Genomic DNA, 17,948 nt, shown 5'->3' on the forward strand with positions numbered 1-17,948 from the left:
GGTATATGTATGCCCGCGGGCCTCTTGCCTAAGCACTCCCTAGGTGCCTTCCCCTTCCCTTTTTTAAAAACATGCAAATACACAAACTACAACACATAATCTGGGGAACGTAACACTTACCTTTGAAGATCTTCCTCTGTTTGCAATCCCAAGGTTCCCAGCTACACAACAAATGGTTGTTTTGTTCGATAAAGTCCTTCTTTATATCCCATAAAAGTCTGTTTAGTTGGCGCGTTTGATTCAGTAATCCACCCTTTCCACTCGTTCAACATGCAGACAGAAAAGTCCCAAAAGTTACCGGTAAACTGCGTCCAAACAAGTCAAACAACATTTCTAATCGATCCCAGACACAGGTACCCTAATATGTAAATAAACGATCAAATTTAAAACAGAATGTAGTATGTTCAATACTATAGATAACAAAGTGCGCGCCCTCACTCACGAGCGCCACAAGACTAGAGTCCTAACGAGGGACACCTTCGAAAAACTACAACTACTTGTTGATTTTTCCAAAACACATTTTATAAAGACTGACTTCCAGTGGAAGCCATAGGTACTGCAATCTTGGCGCTTTTTGGTTGGAAATTCAATAGGCCCACATGAATGGCCTGGGAGCTCAAAAAACACATTTTCCGGATGGAGTTTCCTCAGGTTTTTGCATGCCATATCATTTCTGTTATACTCACAGACAGACAGTTTAACAGTTTTAGAAACTTCAGAGTGTTTTCCATTCAATGCTACCAATAATATGCATATCCTAGCTTCTGGGCCTGAGTAACGGGCAGTTTACTTTGGGCACATCAGTCATCCGAACTTCCGAATACTGTCCCCTAGCCCAAAGAGGTCTCTTAACCAATATACTTGACTAAGTATCGCGTGCTTCCCCCTTTCGCCCAGGCTGAAGACAGTGGATGTGCTGATCCACAGCTTGCAGGCCGCAGAGAGCCAGGTGAAGAGGTACGAGAGCAGGCTGAGTGAGGAGGACATCGTTCCTGCAGACGCCAACGCCATCCAGGCCCTACGGGAACAACTGGGGGTAAGAGACTGGCAGATACAATGAAAGAACAAACTATCCACTAAATCCCACTAATTCAGATACTGTAGAAATGTTTGTACAAATGCATGAAAAAGTTATTGATGGCCCGTAGGCGTTGCATGGATCAAGATTAGGATTTGTTTGTTAGTGTGTCCGCGTGCTGATTCTCTGCCCCCCCTCCCTCCAGACGTGGCAGTCAGAGCTTGAGGACCAGGAGAGGGTGTTGAGCTCCCTGCAGTCGGGGGTGCAGAAGGCCCGGGAGGCGGGGACTCAGCTGAACAGGCTCCACCCAGACCGCAGCCCGGAGCTGGAGCGCTACCAGGAGAAAGCCGCCCAGCTCACCGAGAGGTGGGCCGGAGTCAAGAGACAGATGGACACACGGTGAGTGGTGGACGGATGGATGGTTGGAGTCAGTGTTAGTCATATAATTTCTTATGTGAAGCTTAGGCCTTACTCTGTGTTTGTACTGTAGGTTTACACTTAAATGAATACAGTATGTCCTTGAGATGGGGACAAATTTGGAAAACCACCGTTCTGGTCAAATGTGAAATAGAGACGCGCAAAGACCAGGGATGATCAACTGGATTCAGCTGCGGGCTAATTCTTTCTTGAGCGGGTGGTCGGGGGTCCGGAACGTAATAAAAGAAAAAATAGACTGCAAAACAAGCCCAAACAGACTAAAACATCATCATTTCAAACCTTGATTGCATTTGGGAACATTGTTAAAGCGTCTGTCCTGACTCTCTATGGTCATTCAAAATCCCACGGCGCTTATTGTAAGAGTAGGGGTGTTCACCCACGATGTCATGGCTAAATTCCCAATCTGGCCACATTCCATCATGGCCACCTAATCATCCCCCTCATTCTTAATTGGCGTATATCACTCCTCACCTCTCCAACTGATAGCTGTTGTGAGTTCTGCCACAAAAATGGTCTCCGTGCATCACTGAGGTGGGTGCAACACGTTGATGGTAGGCGAGATGAGTTTCACCCTACTATGTAAGAACCTCGGTAGAGAAGTGCTACATAAATCCAATCAATTATAATGATTATACCTTCACTATTATACAATCTCTCTATTATGCTTGGGAACACATTTCCAAAAATAAAACATTGCTGTTGTTTTTATGGTCTTTTATGTCCAACAATGAAAATTCAACAACCAAAAATATATTTGTATTTATTTATTTTAGCTCCGAAAACTTGGCCGGCCAAATTATACCACCCACGGTCCGCCAGTTGTGGAACCCTGGCATAGACCCATATCACTGATTGGGTACATTATTGAATGTTGTTGTGTGTTTGTGTGTGTGCATTTCCTCCTTGTTGTTCCAGGCGAGCCGAGCTAAAGGCCCTGGGCTCAGTCCTGCAGCAGTACAGAGACGGCCACTCTGCTCTGATCCACTGGATAGAGGAGACCACTGAGAGACAGGAGAACACCCAGCCTGGACAGACTGACAGCAGAGTCCTGTCTGAACAACTGGCAGAACAAACGGTGAGAGGGATGGATGGTGCTTCTACACCTGCATTGCTTGCTGTTTGGGGTTGTAGGCTGGGTTTCTGTACAGCACTTTGAGATATCAGCTGATGTACGAAGGGCTATAGAAATACATTTGATTTGATTTGATGGAGACCGATAGAGGCAGGAAGACGGATCCAAGGTGAACGACAGAAAGAGAGAGAAGGACCACACAGCAGATAGATATTGACCCCAGCCATAGAGAAATGTTCATTGAAAGAAAGAGAGATGAACGATATCTTTCTTTTAAATAGGCTATTGAGACTAATGGCTATTGAAAAAGAATGGAATGATCTGACTGCGATTGAGTGACTTCTGTAAATGACGTCTATTCTCATGGGCCTGATTCCCCTCCTCAGGCATTAGTAGCCGAGATCGAGAAGAACCAGACCAAACTAGACGAGTGCCAAACCCACTCCAAACAGTACTGCACCTCTGTCAAGGTACAGTACCACAGCACTTTGTCATTGTAATGTAAAGACACGTTTTTGGATGATTGGAAAAGGACCCCTAAGTAAGTATTTCACTGTCTCCACATATTGTTTTACGAACCATGTGACAAATAACATTTGATGACCAAAACATTTTCATTTGATGACCAAAAATATGATGATTCATGCTAGGTGATTTTCGCAAGTCATACATTTTGAATTGAGGTGGGGCTACAGGGTTACTGGATTATAAATACATATGATTGATTGATTGATTGATTGATTGATTGATTGATTGATTGATTGATTGATTGATTGATTGCATACCCAATTTCCACACGAAATGTCCGATACCAATACAACCTAAAACATGTTTTTGTCACGACGTTTACATGTATCCATATTTGTCCATCAGGACTACGAGCTACAACTGATGACATTCAAAGCCTTTGTGGAGTCGACCCAGAAATCCACTGTAAAGAGGAGGAGGATGCACTCTTCATCAGACGCCATCACGCAGGAGGTAAGGAGAGGGAGACAATCGGCGCAATGCATTTACAGAAAAATATGTGTCAACGTCGGTGTGTGAAGCCAAGAGCAGAAACATTTCTTTGCCATTCCAGTTCATGGACTTGCGCACACGCTACACAGCCCTGGTTACCTTGACGACGCAACACGTCAAGTACATCAGCGATGCACTGAGGAGACTCGAGGAGGAAGAGGTATGTCTCGCTCTTTCTTTCGTTCGCTCTCCGTTTTTGGTTTTGTCAACCTTCCTCTGTGTTCCTGGGATTTGTTGTCTGTACCCGCCAATACATTTCTATCACGATGACATGTCCCCGTATTCCCCCCCACAGAAAGAGGTGGAGGAGGAGAGGCAGCAGAGGGTGGGCCAGGTGTCAGAGCTGCTGGGCTGGGTCAAGGGCCTCCAGGGCCCCTCCGCCGAGTCATCCATTGCGGCGCAGCAGGTCCAGAAATATTATTAAATGCATCGAGTATCTTATTGAATTGTATTCATCCGCTGGTCTGTCTTGTAGCGTGCTCTCTTAGCCTATCAAATGAATATACCGTATACACGTTGTTTTAATCATTTGAGTTGTGTTTCTAGGCTGTCGGTGAGCAGTTAGCGGCTAAGGAGGAGGAGGTGGCTCAGGCTATCAGGAACACCCAAGTCTTCCTGATGTCTAAACAGGCCAGCAAGTAAGTTCCGATTTCTCCTACGCACATGCATACCGCTGTATAAACACACGACTACTGTATACTCGCTCATTAACATCTCACCTTTATACACACACACACACACACACACACACACACACACACACACACACACACACACACACACACACACACACACACACACACACACACACACACACACACACACACACACACACACACACACACACACACACACACACACACACACACACACACACAAGTTCAAACTGATAGAAATGTTTGTCCTCTAGGTTGTCCCCAGAGGAACGTGTCCAGGTGACCTCCCAGCTGGATGAGCTGACGGCCACCTACAGCCAGCTGTGTGACCGTTCCACCGCCCGACTGCAACAGCTGGAGCAGGAGCAGGCCAAAGAGGAGCAGAGAAAGGTAGAGCGGATGGAGGGAGGGTGCCCGGAAAGAGGGACGAGGAGGGAGGTTGCGGCTACAACCATAAATTCACTAGCGAGTTGCCAATGCGAGCTTACGACGTTGCTGTTGAAGTGTGTTGCTCACTGGCAATGTCTGTCTGCCTTTTTGTGAATTTGAGGTTCTGAAATGGAATAGGTTCGCGAGCCGTGTTTGTGTGCAAGCGAGAGCGTGTCGCATGTTGTGTGTCGCCCGTCACCCCCTGTGCATTTTTTTGACACCCATCATCATCATCATCATCATCATCACCACCATCATCATCCCCCATAATGAATGTTGTCGACTCATAGACTTGGTTTGCTTTAACAAACATTTAATGTAATTGCACGGAGTGAGCCCTCCCCTCACTTGCACTCGACAACCCGCTTGGAATCATGTGACCCGTCATCACCATCATCATCAAACACATCTACATAATGGCTAGTCTATGGCCCCTTTATTGGTGTAGCAGTCGTAGAGCCAAAAGAAGTCATGCTACCGTTTAGCTATAGTAGCTTTTTGATAGGAGGAGCGGCCTCAACGCCCGCCTTCATGGTCACAAGATAGTCACCCGTCCATATGCTCCACATCCCCTCTGAGCACTCATTGGTAGACAATAGGTGTGACCCTAAATTACAATGGTCATTTACTGTCCCCGCACAACGTTCTCCTATTCATCCATGAATCTACAAAAGCCCATGACTCTTCGTAAACGCGTGTGCATACTCGTTCACCTAGTCGAAATCCAACCACGCTGTCATGTCCCCCCCCCCCCATATACATCCGTCCAAATGTGATGGTATGTGAGTGTGTTGGTGTGTGTGCGCGTACCTTCCCACCCACGAGTGCATGTTCTATGAATGGCGTGTGTGGTTTTCTGGGTAGTTCTATACACTCAGGAAGAATGTACACGCGTTGCATCAAATCACTTGTCAGAGAAGAATGTCTAACTGCCAGTGTCGGCTTCGTGTGAGCACCAGAGGCCAGCTACGCAAACCCCCACGTCACCGTTTGAGCACGATGTGTCCAGATCACAGTGTGTGTGTGTGTGTGTGTGTGTATATGTTTGTGCCGTCTAATGCATTAATATGTGTGAAATAATCAGCATTTTGCTTCAAACTCACTAACAGCTGCCAGAAGAGAATCAAGGACATCCAGCTCTCAGCAAAAGGATAACTGTAGTTAGGCCAAGTCAGTATGGGGCAGAATCCTATTATCTCTAAGTTAAGTTCTATTCTGCCACGTAGCCAGTGAACAAAGAATCAGTCCATTGTGGATTCAATGTAAGTCAGATTTGAGAAAATCCATTTCAATTAACCGTAGTCCAAAGTAAATTGTGCCATAGCTAGAGATGGTCCAAAACCTATGGAGGTTACAGTATAGCGAGTCGATTGGAATGGAGTGTCAGCCAGGCGAGTCAGGGCCATCTAGTAGATAGCATGCAGAATCCTAACGCCAAGCTTCTCACCTGTCGCTCTTCAATCTGCCGAGCCCTCGGCCTGTTAGTGTTTGCGCATCACGGGCCAGCCCCGTACGGTAAGTAGTGCTGGCTTTCTCTTACCGTTGCTTCCAATCTGACCTGCCTTTTTCTAGCTTTATCTTCTCTTTGATCGGTCTTTCTCTCCTTCCTTTGCTGTTTGTTTTTACCTGGTTCTCTGTGTTTCTGTTCTCTATGTAGCCATGCTTAGTGCTTTGTAGAACAGAGGTAAGTGCTCTTGTGCCATGCTGGAAGAGTGGCGCAGCGGTCTAAGACACTGCGTCACAGTGCTAAAGGCGTCACTACAGACCCGGGTTCGATCCCAGGTTGTGTCGCAGCCAGCCTCGACCTGGAGACCTATGAGGCGCCGCACAATTAGCCCAGGGTCGCCCGGGTTACGGGAGGGTTTGGCCGGTCAGGAAAGTCCTTGTCCCATCCCACTCTAGCTACTCCTTGTGGTGGCCTGGCGCGTGCACGCTGACTTCGGACGTCAGCTGTACATTGGTGCGGCTGGCTTCCGGGTTAAGCTGACCTTCGCCTCTCCCGAGTCCGTAGGGGAGTTGCAGCAATGGGACAAGACTAACTACCAATTGGATACCATGAAATTAGTGAGAAAAGGGGGGGAAAAACTAGCTACTCCTTGTGGCGTCCTGGCGCGTGCACGCTGACTTGTATTGTATCTATTGAAATATGCTTTTATCACCGTAATTATGTCAAAATTATTATTGACTCTTTGGTAAAGTTTTTTTTTTTCTTGGTGGATACTTACGGGCTATGGGTTCCTCAACAAAATACTCAGACTGCTAAGTAAGTTCAAATGTTCACTTACTTTGTTTCTCTTCACAGAGCCAAGCTGCCATTGGCGGAGTTATTGACCTGGGCACCATGGAAACTGTCCCAGTCTTCCAAGCTGCTCAGCGTGGCCTCATTGATCAGGACACCTGCCATGTCTTATTGGAGGCCCAGCTCACCATGGGTGGGTTATTTCAGCCTGTCTCCCCTGTGAGCCTATCACTGGAAGAGGGCTTCAACTGTGGCCTGATTGATAGTCTCATCAGCCAATCCCTAGCAGAGCTGGAGAGTGCCTTGCATCTTGTCGACCAGACAGAACAACTGGAGGGCCAGCTCCTCCCAGTGGCTGCAGCCATGGAGGAGGGCCTTATCAGAGAGGAGTTGGGGCTGCGTATCCTGGAGCTGCAGATGAACACAGGAGGCCTGAGGGAGTTGGGAGGAAGAAGACTGACCCTGGATAGTGCTGGAGAGATGGGCCTGCTGACCCCAAGGGTCTACACCAAGCTCAGGTCACGGGTCAATCGGCGGGAGCTCGTTGACCCTAACACAGCAGAAAAGCTGAATCTGTCTGAACTGCTGCAGCGCTGTGTCCTCAGCGATGACACCGGCTTGTATCTGCTGCCAGTCAAACAGCAGCCAGGAGGCACCGTCTGCCTCGCTTCCGGCAGGAAGGTTGGGATCTTTCGTGCTGTCCAAGAGAATCTGATTGACAGGCAAGTTACGGTGAGATTGCTGGAGGCCCAGCTTTTTGCTGGTGGGATTGCTGACCCCCGTACGGGACGCCGCCTGACTGTGGATGAGGCTGTGCGTCACAATCTTATGGACCAGGACCTGGCCTGTGCCATGCTGACCCGCCAGCTGCAGAGTGGTGGGATACTAGACCCTGTAAGTGGGGAGCGCCTAGGGTTGGAGGAAGCCATCCAGAGGGACCTGCTCTCACCTCATCTGGCCCTGCTGGTGCTCGAGTCCCTCTGGGCTTTTATGGGGATGCTCTGGCCTGAGTCAGGGGAGCTGCTGCCCATTGCAGAGGCTCTACAACAAGGGGTCATCTCGGGAGAGCTGGCTCTGAACATCCTGAGACAACGCCACACGATAGGTGCCCTGTACCTTCCTGAAACCCCCAAGGTCGTGTCCCTGAATCAGGCTAAGGAGGTCCTTGAACCCAAAGTGGCTGAGATTCTGAAAGCGATTCAGATACCAGATGTGCTACACAACATGAACCAGTCAGGCTCCCCAAATCTAAATCGCCTAAGCTGGGGCTCCACTGGGTCATCCCCTCCCTCCTCACCACCTGCCTCTTCCCCAGAGCACACATGTTTCCCCTCATTTCTGGAGGAGATGGCCCCTGAGGAACAGGCACATCACCGCCTGCTTTTCCATTTAATGACCCACAGTTATATAGATGCACATTCTGGCCAGCGCTTAGTGTTGTTCGAGCCTGAGCTGGTGGAACTTGTCAAGGCTGCTACTGGTCTGACCAATGAGGATCATATACCTGGAGTGGTGGTGTCAGGGTTGAGTTTGACTTCACAGAGACAGGAGTTTATGGAAGTAGTGCCAACTGTAATTTTGGCAGATAATCAGCAGACAAGGGAAATCGGAGAGGTCCAGGAAAAGAGTGCAAAATTCAGCTCGTCTGAAAAATATGTTTCCTCCAGAAAGATGGTAGAAGAAGCTGATGGTCAAGAATGGGATGGTACATCTGACATGATATTGCAGGCTAAGCAAACTGGAATTAAGGAGATGGGACCGGTAGACCTTGACTCAACCATGAGAGTAAGTGAGAAGGTAGATGGAGGTGTACATAAAGTAGTAAAAGGTGAAAAGGATGACATTGTTATTTTTGAAAGTGTCCAGCCCTCAGCTGGACTACCAGAAAAGCAATTAATTACAGGCTCGTATGAAGAGGGGCTGGTAGAGATTGAATCAGAGGGAGCAAGAGAGAGTCACAAAAAGACAAAGGATAAGGACTCACTCATGGAAGACATTGGCGGCACACTTGTAGAAGCCTCAGAAATGTACTCCACGCCATTTAAGACCGAGGCAGAGACTCTGATGCCAACCCAATCTCATGCCAACCCTATTCCACCATCAGAGACTAATGAAAATGAGAGCATGCCTGTCAGTGTTGGAGTTAAACATACTATGAAGGATTCTCAGAGGGTCACAGTGAAGACCCCACCCCAGGTTATGAGTTTAGAGGCAGCAGCAGTGAAGCGTGAGGAGGATGTTGAGCTGGAAAGGTTGACCTCAGAGCTTCACCAAGGGGGTCTACTGATGGAAGGAGGGCAGCGGCTTCTCCCAGATGAAGCCGTGGCTCAGGGGGTCCTCCCTGGACACACTGCAGTCAAGCTGATGGCCAAGGCAGGACTTTTCCGAGGTTTCCTGGATGTCAGCGCGTGCGAATCTCTGAGCATGGAGGATGTGATGCAGGAGGGTCTGCTTGACGAAGACCTGATGTGGAGTGTGCTGAAATCAGAGAAGACCCTGGCAGGGGTAGTGGATGTAGAGAAGGGGAAGATTTGTACCCTGAAGGATGCTGCTCAGGCAGGCCTGATAGACTCCAACACAGCTGCTCGGCTCCTGGAGGCCCAGGTGGTCTCAGGGGGAGTGGTTGACCTGCGAAGGGATAAGAAAGTGTCTGTTACCCTGGCAGCCAACCTTGGGCTGATAGAGGAGGACCAACGAGAAAAGCTAGTTGCGTTGGAGAAGTCATACCGTGGAAAATACTCAGACCCAGATTCAGCACTAACCAAAGCAACGTTGCAGCTGCAAATGGATGGGGTTGTCGATCCCAAAACGAAGTCACCTGTTCCCCTAAAGCTGGCCCTTGAAAGAGGTTTGCTTGGGCAGAAGGAGGTCTATCAAGCCTTGTCTCAGCAAGTGGCAGAGGGTGGCATCGTGCACCACAACTCTGGAGTTAGACTGTCAGTTGCTGATGCTTTGCTGCGAGGTCTGGTAGATCGTGCCATAGCCCCAGAACTGGGGGAGTTAGAGAGAGCATGTCAGGGGGAAGTTGCCCTCTCTTCAAACCCAGATGCTGCCCTCCTCCAGGCATCCACAGGTGCCATTTTGGACCCTGATTTAAATTGTAGACTTACATTGACAGAGGCTGTCTCCGATGGTCTGCTCGATGAGAGCACTGCCAAGAAAGCAATGGTTTCTCCAGGTGTAACACAAGGTTTGTTGGATCCACAAAGTGCCCAAATTGTGCCTTACTCAGACCTTGTAAACCAAGGCAAGATTGACATTAAGAGTGGAAAGCGCTTCTTGGAAGTGAAGCCTTTCAAGGGAATCCAGGATAAGCAGACAGGTGAAATCCTGAATTTAGCTGAAGCAATTGCATCTCAACAAGTTGATCCGGTCCCAGCGCTCAGAATGTTGCAAAGCCAGGCAGACACTGGAGGGATTATTGATATTTCCAATGGAGCTAGGCTTCCTCTGCCTAAAGCCTCTAAGAAAGGGCTGGTGGGAGAACATATGGCCAGGCTCATTGCCACCAACCAGGTTCTGAAAGGGGGCTTGTTTGACCCTTCCACGGGGCAGAGAGTCTCTAGCCTGAAAAAAGCTGTCAAATATGGGCTTATATCCAGAGAAATGGCTGCAGAACTCCAGGGCAACTTGGGCTCCATGGACGTAGAATCTGACGATGAGGATACTTCAACACCCATTGCCTCCTCAGATGGGACCTATAGTCCTGCAGTCACATTATCAATATCCAGTCCAGACAGCCAAACCAAAATAATTATTGAAAGCTCTGAAGTTATTTCTCCATCCCCACATCCAGAAGAGTCAGAAAAGGGGTATAACCCTTTGATGATCACAGAGGACATTGTAAAGACTCTAGAAGCTGGAACGTTCAAGCAGTCAGAAGATCTGCAACACCATGGCTCTGTACACATTGAAGAAGAGATTGGAGAGGTCTCAATAGCCGGGAAGTCATTTGACATCGAGTCAGACCAGTCAATCAATTTGTTGGCTCAGTTTGCAATCAATGCGGAGAAAAGGGTTCAGCAGGCCCTTCAGGAGATGGCGACTCAAGATGTTACTGTTCGACCACCAGAAAATGATAAAAAGGGGTCTAGACCTGTGGGTGAAAGTAGTTCAGTCTTGCAGCAGGGGCAGTCTGCTATGGGCAAAGAACCACGGATGGACTCGACAGGGGCCATTGGCAGAGAAGGTAGGGATCAACAGGGCAGCATAGATATTTCTACACTGGTTGAGAGAGATGAAGGGAAGACAAATGTGGTAGAAGACAGTACTGAGAGTGTGGTGGAGCAAGGTAGAATGGAGGTTGAGAGGGACACAAAGATTGAGGTCACAGAGCGTGATGATCTTGGACATGCATCAACCCCTTCTAAGGAGGCTGAAGGTAAGAGCAAAAAGAAGAGGAGGAATAAGAAGAAAGGAAAAGGGGAGGTTGACATTGAGCAAAGACCCTCAGAAGAAGCTGATATTCAGAAAATGCAAAACAAAGACCAGAATGTACAATCTAAGGATAAGGGTGTTGAGTCCACCAGAGGTTATGTTACCCCGCAGGAGAAAGAGGAGTCCCTTGTGCAAGATGTTCAATCTGCACTTGAAAGTGCCAGGGCACGGTCTGTTGAGAGCTTTGGAGATCCAGAAGATATTGGCAAATTAAGGGAAGCTTCTGCTGTTCCGCTTGGAGTCATAGAAGATGCTCTTGAGGTAGAGAGAGATGGTACAGAGTATAAGGTCTCCGAGGACCAAAGACGGGTGGAGAAGAACAAAACGTCTAAGATACCTACGGCATCAGAGAAGGTTGAACCTGTGACAGAGAAGATGCCATCCATCCATGATAAAGCAGGTTCTGAAGTGACAGTAACGAAGGGTGTTCTCAACAGCTTAGACAAAAAGTCTAAGATAACCATTGTAGCAGAAAAGGTTGAATCTGTGGCAGATGAGCGATCGTCCATCCATGATAGAGTATCCATTCATAATAGAGTTTCTAAAGATGAGCAAATGCGGGAGGGCGAGCACATTGTGGGAAAGAGTGATTCAGATGGGGAGAAGACGGTTTCTCAACAGACTGGACAACAGGAGCATAAGGATAGAAAAGAGGTGGAATTCACTCTGAAAACCCCCCAGGCAGCAAATGACAAAGAGGCCCTTTTACGGAAGGCAAAAGAGAGTATCCTGAGGAAGGTGTTTGGGCGAGGTGTTAGTGAGAAGCAAGCTGCAGATGAGCTAGAGGCACTGCGTCAGGGAGTGGGGAAGGAGAGTTTGGTGACATCTGTAGAGGAAGTTAAGACTGTAGGGAGTCCTGAGATTTCACCAGAAGAGAGTAAAGGAATTGACAAGAAGGAAGGAGAAAGAGAGAAAGTTCTGCCTCACCATTCTATGATTCATGTAGCAGCAGAGGAAGTGGAAAAAGCTCTGCCATGCCAGGTTAAAAGAGGAAGGAAAGAGGAGAAAGTTTTACTAGACCAGGCTAAAGGAGAGACCGAGGAGAAAGTTCTACCAGACCAGGCTAAAGAAGGAGAGAAAGAGGAGAAAGTTCTACCAGACCAGGCTAGAGAAGGAGAGAAAGAGGAGAAAGTTCTACCAGACCAGGCTAGAGAAGGAGAGAAAGAGGAGAAAGTTATATCAGACCAGGCTAGAGAAGGAGAGAAAGAGGAGAAAGTTCTACCAGCCCAGGCTAAAGGAGAGAAAGAGGAGAAAGTTATATCAGACCAGGCTAGAGAAGGAGAGAAAGAGGAGAAAGTTCTACCAGACCAGGCTAGAGAAGGAGAGAAAGAGGAGAAAGTTCTACCAGACCAGGCTAGAGAAGGAGAGAAAGAGGAGAAAGTTCTGCCAGACCAGGCTAGAGAAGGGGATAAAGTTCTACCAAACCAGGCTAGAAAAGGAGAGAAAGAGGAGAAAGTTATACCAGACCAGGCTAGAGAAGGAGAGAAAGAGGAGAAAGTTCTGCCAGCCCAGGCTAAAGAAGGAGAGAAAGAGGAGAAAGTTCTACCAGACCAGGCTAGAGAAGGGGATAAAGTTCTACCAAACCAGGCTAGAAAAGGAGAGAAAGAGGATAAAGTTCTACCAAACCAGGCTAGTAAAGGAGAGAAAGAGGAGACTGTTCTACCATCTCAAACAGACCAGCTTAAAAAGATGATGCCGGGAAAGAAAAATCAGAAGAACAGAAAGTCTAAGATGCATAGAGTGGTAGAAAAAGTTGAACCTGCGACAGAGGAGAAGCCATCCATCCACAATAGAGCAGATTCTGAAGTGAAATCCATACCGGCTGATCTTGAGAGCTCAGTCTCTGGGGATGAGCAGAAGCTTGAGGAGCAGCAAGACAGTAAATCAGAGGAGCTGAACAAAATGGCTGCCTCTACCAAGAGTCTTAGTGGAGTTGACGCCAATCAACAAAGATCAACCCACACCACTGCACCGTACCAAATCAATGCACATCTTGAGGAGAAAACTAAGGAGGATATTTCTTTGAGGAGAGAAATTGACCCACATGGCAAGGAAATTGAACCATTTAGGATTGGTACACCTGAGAAGGATGTCCACCTAGACACCCATCGTGTTATTGACGTTGTGGATGCCTCTCCTGAAACCCTTGTATCCATGTCAGGTGCCCATCTGGTCAAGGCCTCTGTGGCTCCAGGTACCCAGACTGCTAAGACCACGGAGGAAATGGATGCACATCTGGTGAAAGATACTAAGGAGGACAGGTCTCTGAGCAAACAAACTGATCTTCCTGGCAAGGACATTGAACAACTAAGAATTAGTACACCTGAGGAGGCATCTTTGGCACCTGCTACCCGGCCAGCAAAAACTACTGGCAAAGGGAAGAAGAAGAAGCAACTGCAGCAAGAACAACAGGAGCAGAAACTTGACAGTGAAACTGAGTGTAAAGAGGAACAGTCCCTTGAGGAGTCCACAGAATCAGGACAGTCCTGGTCTGACGAGAGCCCACAGTCTGATGCAAATGAGATGGTTGAATCTGATACAACGGAGGTGCCCGAATCTGATACAACTGAGAGCTGGGAGGAGGAGGATGGAGAAATCCAAGAATTGGAGATAAGGAAAGAGAAGAGCCCAGCTAAGACGGGAAAGGTAAGCAATTGATGCATTTAGTAGGTGAAAAGCAAACTGTCTCTACTTGATCATACATTTTCTGTATTGTGTAACCCAGTAGCAAGCTGTCGAATGCCATTCAGACTGATGCTCATCTGACATTCCCTTTCCATCAGTCCTCGTTGCTCCGCCAGGAATTCCTGGAACATGACCAGCAAATTGTGGCTCTGCTCTCTATGGTGAGACACATCGAGGTTCGCCTCAAGCAGCAGCAGCAACAGTCGATTGGTCGCAGCCTCATTGCCCTTGATGACATCATCAAACAGACAGAGGTAAGAGATTTAGTACCTGCAAATGTATGATCTAGGATGTTACCACAATGGAAATCTTAGGTTTCAAAATTGACCAACCTTTTATCTCAGACCTTGGATCTAGAACTTTGGGATTTAGAACCCCAGGTCAAAAAGGAAGTGGATGCTGCTGAGCAGCTGCTGGAGCCCCGCCCACAGGAAGTACCACCTCAGCTACTGTTGGCCTTGGAAAAGGATGGGCGAAGCTTAGCTCGAGGTTACGAGGCTGCCAGAGGGGTTTCAGAAAACATCCTGCAGGGGCTGCGCGCACACAGAGAGGCACATAAGGTAATGGGACAGTGGATTGAAACATGAGATCTGTGTGTTTTTGGTGTTTAATCCACTATTGTACCCTTTGCTAATCAGTGCTGTTTGTTTCTCTCTCTCAGGAGGCAGTGACTGGGGAACAGAGGTCACTTGGGAGGCGAGTAGAGGATCTTCTCTTCTGGCTGAAGGAGACTGAGGCACAAATGACAGGAATGGATGGACAAACCCAGGGCGAGACTCCTCCTCAGCGCACACAACAGCTCCAGCTATGCAAGGTTACCGCTCTCACGCCACACTTCAAGTTTGATCTCGTTACCCTCTTCTTGTGCACTTTCAAGTGTGCACTGAACAACCTAGTTCGGATTCAGCGTTGCTTCATTTCCAGCTAGTCCTCAGATCATTATCTCTCCTTTCTATCGCCCTTCCTCAGGAGTTGCAGTCGTCTCTCTCGGCCCGCTCCAATGACGTGAACGCGCTTGCCTTTGACATCCAGGTGTTCATCTCGGAGCGGGCTCAGGACCTGGCTCCAGAACAGAGCAGGCACCTCCTTGGGCAGCTACAACAGCTGCAGAGGGGCTTCCACCGAGCCTCTGGCCAAGCCCACGCCAAGACCGACACCCTCGCCGCCCAGAGAGAGAGGGAGGAGGAGAGGCAGCGCAGGCACAAAGAAAAAGAAGAGGAAGAGAAGGAGAGGGAAAGAGAGAGACAGAGTGCAAGGGAGAGAGAGGTTTGCGAACCACTGGCTATGTTGCGCAGTCCCATTTGGACTTCTGGAATGCATGTTTAACATATACATTTTCAATACTTTCAATCATCCGTAATAACATACTTTAACATATAACGATTGCGGTCATGTTATCATTGTTTCAATTCTCACTTTCTATCACTTTCTGTATCTGGCTAACCCTTATACATACTATTAATCATGTCCATCAAAGCAAATATGCCAACTTCAAAAATAATTTTTATTTTCCACATTTGTGTCTAAATTGATCACTTACATCAGATTAGCAAACAACCGCTGCTGCCTCTGCGAAGGCTAAGACACCGTATAGGGACCGGTAATTACTACTCCCACCACAAGCTTCTATGCCCAATGTGTGTTTGCTCCTCTGCATGTGTCCCTGTATAACACCTGTGTGAATTAACATGTCTGCCTTGCTCTTCCAGATTGCCACAGAAGGAAATACGCTTTGCGCCGACCACGGAAAAGGCTAGAGACTTTTTAAATCCGAGAAGCCTTTTGCTGTGGCTCGAAGGCTTTCCTTTTTTGTCCTCTTCTCCCCTGTTGTACGACACGGGGAGGAAGGAACAAAGGGGCAAACGAGGACACCGTGTGTTTGATTGTCTTTGTGTTATCGTTGTTGTTTTGGCTCGACTGACCTGTTGATGATGCTGTGTCCGTATCTATCGATCTGTCTGGCTGGCTGTGTGAATTCTGGACACATCGTGCTCGACCTCTGGTGTGACATATATAAAATGACATTTTCAAGGGTTTAGAAACAGGCAGGCGTTGCACTTAATGGAAGTGTGAACGGGTGTTGAAGAGAAATGTAAAAAGATCTGTTTTTTTGTGTGCTCCTGCTCAGCTGAGTGGAAAATGACAATTAGGGGTCTGATTCAACGTCGTGGACTGACCACTGTTCATGAGCAAAACTTACAATATTACTTTTCTCACTCTCTCTCTGCCTACATTTTTCTCTGTCTGCCGTCGTCCGTGGCTCTCCAGGTGGTGCAGCAGCACAAAGCAGAGTGCTCACAGAGATTGGAAGGCCTTACAATGTGGTTGGCTGGAGCTGCCAGCGTGCTGGCCAATCAAAGAGCGGGAGCAGAGTCTGGTGACGTGAATGTGCTGCAGCAGAAACGGAGCGAGCTAAAGGTGAGGGAAACGCTGCGGGGTTTTTTTTTTCACATCCATGGCTCAAGAAAGGAGATAACACTTGTGTTGTTTTAGTTGCTCCCAGACTTCTAATGTAGCCCGGTTCTGACCTTGCTAGGTCTCTTTGAGGACCCACAGTTATAGGAGCGAGGCTGCGTTCAAACTGTCGGAGCGTCTTAACACTGTGCATGTATTCTCCTTTCTCTTCGCATGCAATTTTGTATGGCCTGTTCCAGGGGAATATGCCACACGACCTGTAACCTCTCTATATCTGACCCCCCCCCCCTCTCTCTCCCCCTCCCCCAGGAGGTACAGAAGGACCTGCTGACCAGAGGCGAGGGCGTGGCGGAGACCATCCGCTCGGTGGAGGAGTTCCTGGCGGAGCACGGTGACGGCCTGAGTCCAGAGGACAGGGCCAACCTCCAGGGGGCACTGTCCCGTATGAAGGAGCAGTACAGTGCACTGACCGACACGGCCGACTCCTCCCTGGCCCAGCTGGACACGGCCATCAGCACCACCGTCCAACAGAACACACAGCGGGTAAGCCTAAAGTAGCAGCGCTGCTGTCTAACACAGCACGTAGATTTGATTATTGCCGTCTATAAGGAACAAGATGTGTATCTTTATGGATACTGTTTTGAGTACTGAAAAATGACTATGGAAACAGCTACAGTGTTTTATCCGTTATTTTACCAGGTAAGTTGACTGAGAACATATTCTCATTTGCAGTAACGACCTGAGGAATAGTTACAGGGGATGATTAGGTGACCGTGATGGTTTGAGGGCCAGATTGGGAATTTAGCCAGGACACCGGGGTTAACACCCCTACACTTACGATAAGTGCCATGGGATCTTTAATGACCTCAGAGAGTCAGGACACCCGTTTAACGTGCCATCCGAAAGACCTCAGCCTACACAGGGCAATGCCTGGGACATTGGGATATTGTTTTTAGACCAGAGGAAAGAGTGCCTCCTACTGGCCCTCCAACACTACTTCCAGCAGCACCTGGTCTCCCATCCAGGAACTGACCAGTACCAACCCTGCTTAGCTTCAGAAGCAAGCCAGCAGTGGTATGCAGGGTGGAATGCTGCTGGCAATTAAACCAGAGGAAAAGCTCTTTCCTTTTCTGTGTCAATTACGGTGAAGGGCCTTTCTTTCCCTGACTGCACTTTCATTGGTAGAAATATACACTCACCGCAATCTGTGCTGTTTGATCACGTTTCCCCTCTATTTTCTTCCCCTATAGGCGAAGGCAGTAGAGGAGCTGCAGGAGACCCGGTGTCAGATCGACTCGCTGCTGGAGGAGCTCTCCTCCCTGAACCAGCCTGGGAGAATAGGAACTGGCATGACTGTTACTGACCACCCCTCCTCGCCAGAGGGAAGACTACAATCGCACAGTGACATGCTCCAGGTCAGACATTCTCCTTGCTGCTTATTTACAAAAGGAACGTTTGTTCATGTTGTGGTATACAACTAAATGCACTATGAAACGTAATGCTTCAGAAAAGGGTTCTAAAACCACCTTTTTAGGTGCT

General features: G+C 48.2%; 1 protein-coding gene across 1 annotated transcript in view; it reads left to right on the top strand.

The window, feature by feature from the left end:
• Window positions 1-17,948, top strand: part of LOC124044378 (microtubule-actin cross-linking factor 1-like) — a 288,208-nt gene that overhangs the window by 173,930 nt on the left and 96,330 nt on the right. The window contains 17 exon segments of the mRNA XM_046364030.1: window positions 898-1,036; window positions 1,224-1,417; window positions 2,372-2,531; window positions 2,915-2,998; window positions 3,402-3,509; window positions 3,610-3,708; window positions 3,844-3,954; window positions 4,095-4,186; window positions 4,459-4,594; window positions 6,936-13,955; window positions 14,093-14,248; window positions 14,339-14,554; window positions 14,656-14,808; window positions 14,964-15,260; window positions 16,263-16,412; window positions 16,719-16,952; window positions 17,660-17,824. Coding sequence (XP_046219986.1) covers window positions 898-1,036; window positions 1,224-1,417; window positions 2,372-2,531; window positions 2,915-2,998; window positions 3,402-3,509; window positions 3,610-3,708; window positions 3,844-3,954; window positions 4,095-4,186; window positions 4,459-4,594; window positions 6,936-13,955; window positions 14,093-14,248; window positions 14,339-14,554; window positions 14,656-14,808; window positions 14,964-15,260; window positions 16,263-16,412; window positions 16,719-16,952; window positions 17,660-17,824 — 9,514 coding nt within the window.

The sequence above is a fragment of the Oncorhynchus gorbuscha genome, linkage group LG09, assembly GCF_021184085.1.
Source record: "Oncorhynchus gorbuscha isolate QuinsamMale2020 ecotype Even-year linkage group LG09, OgorEven_v1.0, whole genome shotgun sequence".
Classification (NCBI taxonomy): Eukaryota; Metazoa; Chordata; class Actinopteri; order Salmoniformes; family Salmonidae; genus Oncorhynchus; species Oncorhynchus gorbuscha.